Source organism: Schistocerca nitens, chromosome 1 (assembly GCF_023898315.1).
Source record: "Schistocerca nitens isolate TAMUIC-IGC-003100 chromosome 1, iqSchNite1.1, whole genome shotgun sequence".
Taxonomy (NCBI): domain Eukaryota; kingdom Metazoa; phylum Arthropoda; class Insecta; order Orthoptera; family Acrididae; genus Schistocerca; species Schistocerca nitens.
Window position 1 is genome coordinate 598,909,352 of NC_064614.1, and position 10,506 is coordinate 598,919,857.

Genomic DNA, 10,506 nt, shown 5'->3' on the forward strand with positions numbered 1-10,506 from the left:
CAACTGACTGGTAAATGTATTCACATGGAGCAGTTAAAATCCCCAATGTTTTGAACAAATCTTTACAATGAGCTCGACTACCATTTTTGGTTATGATTCTTATGGCTCTGTTCTGGAGTTTGTGTTCATATTTTGTGCCTTTGTTCCCCAAGTGTACATATGAACAGTATGTAACTAAAAGACACTGCATGTTACACACTGATGATATGACTCTAAGGGCATAACATGCTGATGACATTCTGTTTGCAAGTACCTTTGTGTGTTCACACCACTTTAACTGAGAATCAATATTCATTCCTAGATATTCTGCATTTGTTACACAGTCTATAGAGGTGCCATTCAATGCGATGAACGAGTGTTGCAGGTGGCATGCAGACAATATGACTACGAACAACAGAAAAATGGTAGGGAACAGCTGATGAAGACGTTAAAGTCATGTCCATGGCAATCAAAAGTACTATATTTGATGTACTCATCCAACTGATACAGCAGGAGCATCGAGGTGATGCTTACTCCTGCTACGATGCGGCGCGCCTATCGGCTGATTGTAGGACGTAATATGGGCTATTGAAAATGATATGATTGTCGAAATCGGTTTAGCCAAAAATCAATTTGTGTGAGCAGTGAATGATAATCTCTGTAATCAGAATGAATACAATTCTGGATTCGACAGCGTCGTTTCATGGAGTGAAGCACGAGACACTGATTACGATTTGTCCAAATGGTGGCGAAGAAATCAGTTGTCTTTCAGTTACTCTTCTATTCCAGTAAGCTATGCTTTGGCAACAGATTTCAGTTTTCTTTTCCCAACCACTTTCATAATTATACGTAACAAAACAAACACATTGTTTACATTCCACTAGCACTCATCACAGAGAAATAAGATACACGGTTGAACACAGTGCTCAGTGTTTCAGCATGTCACACAAACATCAATGAAAACAGGTTACAACGATCGTGTCGAATTAAGAAGTTGGCGGGGCAATAAAATCTTGCCAAATAACTAACGTTCGTGCATTATCGGGATTATGTGGTGGGATAAAGTTTGTTGGCATAAAGAGTGCGTCGGGTATCCATAGAAACAAAGAACGCTAAGTCTGATTTACCTTAATTTGCAATTTTTACGTGATATTACAGCCCACAAAAATGAATAATAACTGAAAAGTACGTTATAAAAAACAATGTTCTGTTCTCAGTTGCGCGAATTTCGAATTTCTTGTGGACAAAATAAGTCTGTGATGATTCTAAATTAATGATTACTGCCAATACAGACCCTACAGTTAGCTAATGTACAGGAGCAATGCGGAAATTCTGGTAGCTATTTTATCTGTGAGGACACTACAGATAACTGTTATCTGCTAATACCGATAACGAATCGGCTACAATCAACCTTCCGAACACGAACTTGTCCCAGAATATTCCATAATTTGACATTTCGCTTATATTTTTAAACGAATTCGAAGGTAGTAATAAACTTTTGGAATGGAAGTATCTGAAATGCAGAATAGAACACACTGAACATAGGTCTGAACGTAATAGAACTTTTAAGACTATTTCGACATTAAATAAATGACAAAATCTGTGGTAATTACTGATTGGTCCCTCTGAACATCAGACTCCTGACTATCGCCACGAACGAAGAACTGGCGTAGTATCTCGAGAATTGTTGTTAAAGGCTGAGTGGAAGTAAGTTTTTGTGAAAATTTTGTTACAGGAGTTTGTAAGAGATCTTGTGATTGATAGCATAAGTAGAAATTTGACAAAGCGTACGAAGACAGTTACAGATAGAAACCAATCGCGTACTAGTACGCTACAAGTAGCTCCCCAGTAATGCCTGCAACTTAGTTTCTTTTCTGTCATTCTAGATGTATCTTTGACTCAGGTCGCCAGCCTTTTTTAATAGTTACACAGGAGGCAACTGTTACGACATTATTATGGATAACGGATTATTGCAGACAACATTTCATACTTGCGGAATTCACGAACACTGTGCCTGCAAAGCGTTAACATGGTGTTGATGCATTCTGTTGTCCATAAATTACTGGTGACAGTCACTATTCGCAGGTACATTACGAACATTAACTGTGAGGATACCGGAAACGTGATCCTGGCAGCTGGGAGTTAGTGCCCGCTGCCTTACAGTGAGGTGAGATTTAACAAGTAGTATAAAACAGAAATCTTAATTTCATTCTTAGTACAGTATTTTCGGAACAAATAATAAACCCTTGCATTACTTCATTGAATGATCTGTAACATTGGTTGTCACAACATAATATCGCAAGAAACAGGATTACCAGCTATCGACGATTATGTTTCGGAAAATCCAAGTTTCCGTCATCTTTGATAATCCTGTAAGAAAGCAATAATTCTACAGCTGTGAAAAAATAAACGGTGTCCGACAAGTTCCCGTACCGTTCTCGGCTTGCAATCGACAACGAAAATAAAACAGCTGCGCTGTTATCGGGGCTACAGTGTAATCGAAATTATACACATTTATTTTTTCCACCTCTATGTTATTAACATTAACAGAGAGAACTGTATAAAATAAATTCAGAAAATAATTTTTATGAACATTTCTCGTGGAGAAAATCAGCGTTCTACCTAAAATACTGCAAAAATAGATTAGTAACTCCAAATGAGCAGTTGACGTTCGTAGAGCCATTGCAAATATATATTTTATTGCTTTTGTACGTCCATCCTTGTGCTTTTGTACGTCCATCCTTGTGATCGGAGGTCTGTGGGACTTCGGCCGTTCACTTATGTAAGACAATGAAACAACTGCAGCCGTTCTTATGATGTCATTTATTGTATGGCTGCCAGTTTCGGTGCTTCAGTGCACCATCTTCAGGCCTTAGCTGTTAATAGTTGATGGTTAGACAGAGCATCACAGTTACACAGTTTTGGCTACTGATGCATCGGCTATACGGATGGTGTTAACGCTTTGAGAATCAGCTAAGATCTCAACATGGTGCACTGAAGCACCGAAACTAGTAACCACACAATAAATGACGTCATAAGGACGGCTATAAGGTGTATCATTTTCTTGCCTATATTTCATATTTCATTATACTGAGCAAGCAGTAAAGGAAACAAAAGAAAAATTTGGAGTAGGAATTAAAATCCATGGAGAATAAGTAAAACTTTGAAGTTTGCCGACGACACTGCAATTCTGACGGACAACAAAGGACCTGGAAGAGCAATTGAACGGAATGGACAGTGTCTTGACAGATAAGATAAACATCAACAAAAGTACAACGAGGATAATGGAATGTGGTCGAATTAAATCAAGCGATGCTTAGGGTATTAGATTAGGAAATGAGTCACTTAAAGTAGTAAATGAGTTTTGCTATTTGGGGAGCAAAATAACTGATGATGGTCGGAGTAGAGATGATATAAAATGTAGACTGGCTATGGCAAGGAAAGCGTTTCTGAAGAAGAGAAATTTGTTAACATTGAGTATAGATTTAAGTGTCAGGAAGTAGTTTCTGAAAGTATTTGTATGAAGTGTAGCCATGTATGGAAGTGAAACATGGCTGATAAATAGTTTAGACAAGAAGAGAATAGAAGCTTTTGAAATATGGTGCTACAGAAGAATGCTGAAGATTAGATGGGTAGATCACTTAACTAATGAGGAGGTATTGAATAGAATTGGGGAGAAGAGAAAATTGTGGCACAACTTGACTAGAAGAGGGGGTCGGTTGATAGGTCACGTTCTGAGACATCAAGGGATCCCACCAATTTAGTACTGGAGGGAAGCGTGGAGGATAAAAATCATAGAGGGAGACCAAGAGATGAATGCGCTAAGCAGATTCAGAAGGATGTAGGTTGCAGTATTTGTTCGGTGATGAAGGGGCTTGCACAGGATAGAGTAGCATGGAAAGCTGCATCAAACCAGTCTCTGGACTGAAGACCACAACAACAACACATTTCATTGCGGTAAAGACTGTTTTAATACAGTTTCAAATTCAGACGACTTGAAATAAGACATAGGAAGAGTACAGAGTGTCCATATTGCTGATATCCGCATTAAATGCGGGTTGTAAGAAAATTACGTATACAAAATTTTGAAATGTTTAGAGGAGATAAAAAGAAATACTTTTTTAAGCGACAGAATGTCAAAGATGCACCGTCTCACTAGAGGTCCGTGAAGTTCTAACGCTAGTGTTGTTCATCAACCTGCCGTGTGAAGAATATTATCTTAGAGATGTTGCTGAAAAGTCAACCTTTCACATTAATGCACAACCAACATCTGCATGCAAGCAATTGTCCAACATGCTGAAAACAACCAGACGTTTCACGAGTAATGGATGCAATTTCAGCCAAACGGACAATCAAACGGCTCAAATGGCTCTGAGCACTATGGGACTTAACTTCCGAGATCATCAGTCCCCCTAGAACTTAGAACTACTTAAACCTAACTAACCTAAGGACATCACACACATCCATGCCCGAGGCAGGATGCGAACCTGCGACCGTAGCGGTTGCGCGGTTCCAGACTGTAGGGCCTAGAACCGCTCGGCCACCCCGGCCGGCACGGACAATCGGTTCTTCTAGAGTCTGTCAGTGTCTCGTACACCATGCACTTCATCTTCCCCCACAAAAAGAAATCTGTGTGAGTGAGATCGGGAGAACGTGGTGACCAAGCACTGGCCCACGACCTGCAATCCAGCAATTTGGGGAAACGTTATCTAAATGTTCTTTGATATAACATTTCAGATGGTTCTTCACGAAGAAAGATACGGTAATTTCCTCCAACGAGCGTATTGGCCAAGAGATAAAGGCCAAATCAGATGGTCGTGAGCAATGGAATCATTAGCAAGAAAATATTAGTTGTGCATTAATGCAAACAGACGATTTTTCCAGCACATTGCTAAAGCAGTATACATCACATGGCAATTGAACCACCGTGTCTGAATATCGCTAGTGTCGAAACCTTCGTGGATCCCTAGCGGCCGGCCGGGGTGGACGAGCGGTTCTAGGCGCTACAGTATGGAACCGCGCGACCGCTACGCTCGTAGGTTCGAATTCTGCCTCGGGCATGGGTGTGTGTGATGTCCTTAGGTTAGTTAGGTTTAAGTAGTTCTAAGTTCTAGGGAGCTGATGACCTCAGAAATTAAGTCCCATAGTGCTCAGAGCCATTTGAACCATTTGAACCCTAGCGGGAAGCGGTGCATCTGTGATATTTTTGATACAGACTCGTAAAATTGTGTTTCTTTCCTCGTCTCTAAAGACATTTAAACTTTGTATACGTAGCTTTTTTTACTCTGTGTATAAATGTCTTGCGGGACGCTCTTTTTTCTTTTTTTGTTTTATTTATTTATTTTGTAGGGCCTCCCTTCTCCCCTAACAGCCCTTCCTTACACTCTCCAATATGTGCCTTCTTCGGAGAGCTTCGCTGGCTGTAATTTTTGATTTGAACATTCCCCCGATGTTCTGGTGCTGCTGGCTTTTTCGTATATTCGATATGAATTGCATCCTCTTTCGGCGGTCGTAATTAACATGAATGAAACAAGTCTTCTACTTCTGAATTTCGCCTTGTGTGAAGACAATTAAAGACTGCCGTTAGTGGAAATCTATCGGATTATAACCATGTCAGTTTCTAAAGGCGACACAAATTGCAGCAGACGGCGGAGGTGCTTGAGGAAATTGAGATGAAAAAGGGGAAGTAAGTCCAAACACAATCCTCTTGAGGTTTCTTGAGTGCCAGACGTAGCTGTAACCACTGTAAAATCCTTCTTCTTGTGGTAATGTTAAAATAAAAGATTTCTTCCACAAAGGCTAATTAGCTTATGATGATAATAGTGAGGAAAAACGTGTTCTTCAAAATTACTAAGGCAACTAAAACTTATTGTCGGAGATGAAAATGAACACCGTCCATTCGGTGGCTTGCGTAGATCGAATTAAGAGGCCGGTTGCACACTACAATAACGATAATTCACTGAGAAATCAAAATGTTGCTGTCCGTGATATGACTGGGAAAGAAAACGGACACTATGTAATTTTCACCCCGCGACACATTCACGATCGCACTGCAGGGGTGTATGTAACAAAAGCTTCTTAAATGGTACCAACTTAATTTTTGAAAATGCTAAGGAAATTGGCTTCCGGTGACTGTAAGAAACACAAATAATACAACCAAAATGGTCTCCATACAGGAGACTTCAAATAATATGGATCTAAAGAAACAGGCCTTCTCCTTAAACAGGAATACTTCAGTGCCACTCCTCAAGTTAAATCACTGTATACAATCATCTATGGAAAACAAAATAACAAACCAACGGCGAATTAACAGGCGAAACTCAAAACAATTCGCAGACTCGTTCTCTGCCTACACAATATCAATCAGAAACATAAAATGATAAAATAATATAAATGATAATATAATATAATAGAAGAACAGAATAAATAAATTTTACTATAAAGTGACATGCAAAAGGTAATTATCATGTTCTTCCACTGAGAAAACATTTCGTCCATTAATTGTACAGTATGGGTAACAGTCATAACGTACGTTTCATAACACCACATAAGGTTGAGGAGAATTTGCTAGAAACGTGAAATAGAATACGCAGTCCCCTGTTAGAGCAGTTTTTCAAACGCATAGGCTAAGGATAAATTAAGAAAATTTGCAAACGTTTGATGATACTTCTTCTGCAGTTGCGTCTTAACGTGTTCAGCAGACAAATACACGACATACAGATAAGCATCCGTAATCTGTAAATAAAGCATTGCATATACGGTATATGCCAGAATCCAAGTGGTGGCAGCTCGTTTTACTGGAGGAAAGGCCTTGTAGTCCGGGATGAGTGCAGTGGTAGCGCTAAAACAGTCTACGTGAGTCATATTGACTAGGATGGTTATGGTCTCAATGTTTACTGACAAAACATTACCGTACAACAGAAATACGTTATTCGTAAGTATTTAACGGCATGTGATGCTGCGGAAACATGATGTCACTCGAAATACATTTACACTAGCTGATAAAAAGTATCCAGACAACTCTAGGTAACGGGGAACTGATCACCAGATATCACAAGAGTAGAACCCGCCAATATAAAAGGAGACGGGAAGCATTTTATTGTCAGTAATGAAGCAGAAACTGCAAAATGTCTCTATTGGGAGTGTTCAGTGACTTCGAATGTGGACTAGTCATTGGATTCCACCTGAGAAACAAATCCATCACGGGCATTTCAACCCTTCAGGGTCTTATCCGCCATCGACGCTCTGTATCATCTGAATCGGAAGCGTGCGGCGGGAAAAGCGATGGCGTAGTTTCGACCTTCGAGCGGAAAGACCATTTTGTGAGGAATTCAGATTTAGGTCTTCACTTAACTGAAATCTCTTTAGTAACCTAACTGATCCACAAAGTATTGTATAGAAGCTTTCAATTCGGAAAGCAATGTTATATCGAAATACAATTTTCTGAGTTTCTCTGAATGGTCTTTAGTTAATACCTGACGGTGGAAACTGTATTTGTGACACGCACAGCCGTGTTGTAGCCATATGAATTACTGTTAACTTATGCATGTCGGTTTCCTTACAATTTAGCCTGCTTCGTGTCGAAAATACAACAACTTAAGTTTTATCAGGGCTTAACGACTCTTCTCTGTCCTTTATCTGTTTACTTGGGATGTGTTTGTTCAAGTGGACGATAAGTTCAAACTTGTTATAGAACTCCTCTATGCCCTTGTTCTCCTTTTGTTTACAGGTAATGCGCTAGTAACTGCTCATCTACTGTACCTATCAAAAAAACTATTCTACTTTTCTTGTAAGATTTTTCGCATGTAGTAATTACTGTCGTTATAGTGCGACGTAGTCTCTGGTCCTCTCTCTACAAAGAATGTACACAATGTCAGATGTACTCGTTGACGTCAGAGTGTTATTAATCGAGATGTGAATTCCGGGACTTTCCTCTGAAAAATGTGACGAATAACAAATAATAATCCTTATTTTACTGTTATTTATATATTTTGTTCACGATTCGATTTTAGTAGATGTGGGCTAGCAAATGTTCATTTGCACATCTAATAATTCCGCCGAATCTAAAAACATCACGCCTTTTCTACCAGCCCATGAGGCCGTTCCACTGCTTTACAGGTCACTGAAACTACTGAGTTCAACACGAACTTTACATTACATAGGATGTTTATGTTGATGTTAACAGAGCATTCTTTCGTATTTCATATCTCCTCTCACAAAAAGGGCAGAATTAAAACATATGAACTAATTAAATGAAGCAGGTTTATAAAAGAGCAATCAGCCAAAAGTAGTAATAACGTGCAATTAAGTTGTTCATTGAACTGATTTTCTGCAAAATGCGAAACTTTTTACCTCGAAGTCGTTAGTAAAAAAAATCTAACCATCGCTGCAAATTTATTCATCATTTTGATACAGAAGTCACGTGAATACAGTGCCAAACGAAGTGACTTGGGAGGAAGCAGAAATTGTCGCCGTGTAGTTTCTAACTTCTATGCACAAAACGAAAGGTTCATAAACTCCGTATCCGGCGATAAATGTACCTGGAAGCTGCCAGTTTTCATACTGAATAACGCATGTCGTTAACGAGGCACTAGTGAAATGATCAAAGTTTAAAATAAACACAACGATGTGGGGTGCACATTATTCAGCAGTTTTTTCGACAGCTGAAACAGCGTGGGAAATGTTGGAAACTGGGTAAACAGAGTTCCGCATGAGGTTATTGACAAAGCATGACGCACGTTTCTGGGAGCATGCCTTTATCTGATATGCCGGAAATTAGCTTTTCTGAAGCAAAATGCGACTAGAGACGAAACAAAGCCGTTACGCAATAATCCTCGTAGCTTGTCAGACAAACGGAAGCCTAAGTTTCACGCGAGCAAGAGGGTGACTTACGTAGGTGTGATGCTGGCCGTTTCTGAAAACTGGTGCAATCCGGCACCACACTTTTTTGAAGCGCACAGGGAACCCACGCTGAAATCTCTTTGCTACGGAAATGAAGTTAAATAAACAACAAGCCATGCCTGTCTTCTTGGAAGTCAAAGTTCGTTTGGGCAATTTTCTACCACGATGTTTCTCTCTGTTACCAAAATGAAGTGTATGCATGAAATATTTACGCTTCTGGGAAACATAATTTTCTTATTTTTTGTACTGTTTTATAGCTTATACACAATCCTACGTTAATCGTATATGCTGTAACAACTAAGCAGACCTGCATTACTTGTTGCTATCACAATTTTTCCATTATAAACCAAATGTACGAAATTATTAGTGCTCTGAAACTATGATGTGCGAAAGAGCTCAGAATAATGTGAAAGCAATAATAATAGTTAACAACCAAAGAAAATTATTTTTCTCACAACAGATTAAAGTTTTCAAATTTCATGTGAACTTGTCATCTTCAGAATAAAAGGTGATCTCGGAGGTTTCGGCATGTATATAAAAGTGTGTAAAATAAAGGCGTAAATTCTCTCGTTAATTATTTAATATTCTGTAAGTTCGCAGACAAAGTCATTTTTGTGTATTAGGAAAACCAAGTGTCGTTACCAGTACAAAAACTACCTGTGTTCATTTAGGAAACACTTCCCATATCCATTGTACTCAAAGTTCGCGAATGGCCTTCTTTCTCAGCGGGATGGAGTTACGCCGTTTAATAATCTAACATAATGCATGTATGATTTGTTCAAAGGACTTATATGTCTGTGAAAATAGTGTTACTACAATGATGTATCGTTGGAAAACACATACTGCGAGAACAATGACTATTTTGGTTAAAGATCGGTCTTTCTTTCTATTGACACCGTGACGCTCGAAGTTCTGTCACCAAGCTTGTCATTAATCTAAAAAACGTATTATTCGTCCTGAATTTTAACATGACCGTAAATCTTACCGCCTAATGAATGCAACTAGTTTAACTGTAAGACGACATTACTGCGCTTTTCTACCGCCGGTCTGTAGCATGTGCTATTCTTATGCCACCGATACGTTTGGTCCGTTACCTAAAGTGAGTAATCTTAAGAGGATGGCTAAGCCGAAAAGAACGCATTGAAACCTACTATCAGATTCTTCAGCCTTTACTCCAAAGCAAAAATTGTACGCTGCCGTGGGTTACTTCTCTGACACTATTTACTAACTTGAGACACGCAAGTGTAATGCGCAGCTAGCTGCCAACTTACCGTGCTGCTCGCTGCTTTTCTTCCCCATGGCGGCTAGGCTATGACTGAGGCGAAGCTACAAGCCAACTACAACGGTTATCGGCTTATCTTCAGCAGAACACGATAGTCAGTCCGCAGATAAGGTTCGCGAGGCGGTGCATTTTCCTGGTCTTTCTGAAACCTTTCTCTTCCTCACAACGTTTCCGGCCCAAGTACACTTACTGCCTACTGCAGAACATGATTTGTGGATCATTCATGAGACATTAGTTGCAATACAGCAGGAGGAGCGCTTTACCACAGTAACTGCAAACAGCCAGGATTTAGTCTCTGAAGTTCAACTCCATTCACACTAACCCGTAATCAACCGAAAATCATC

At 39.5% G+C, this 10,506-nt stretch overlaps 1 protein-coding gene across 1 annotated transcript in view; it reads right to left on the minus strand.

Moving 5' to 3' along the window:
• The window catches only part of LOC126256298 (choline transporter-like protein 4), a 260,157-nt gene extending 249,902 nt beyond the window's left edge, over positions 1–10,255 (minus strand). Inside the window, exon 1 of the mRNA XM_049955468.1 lies at positions 10,152–10,255. Coding sequence (XP_049811425.1) covers positions 10,152–10,179 — 28 coding nt within the window. The 5' untranslated portion in view covers positions 10,180–10,255. The remainder of the gene's footprint in view (positions 1–10,151) is intronic.
• Positions 10,256–10,506: the final 251 nt, after the last annotated feature.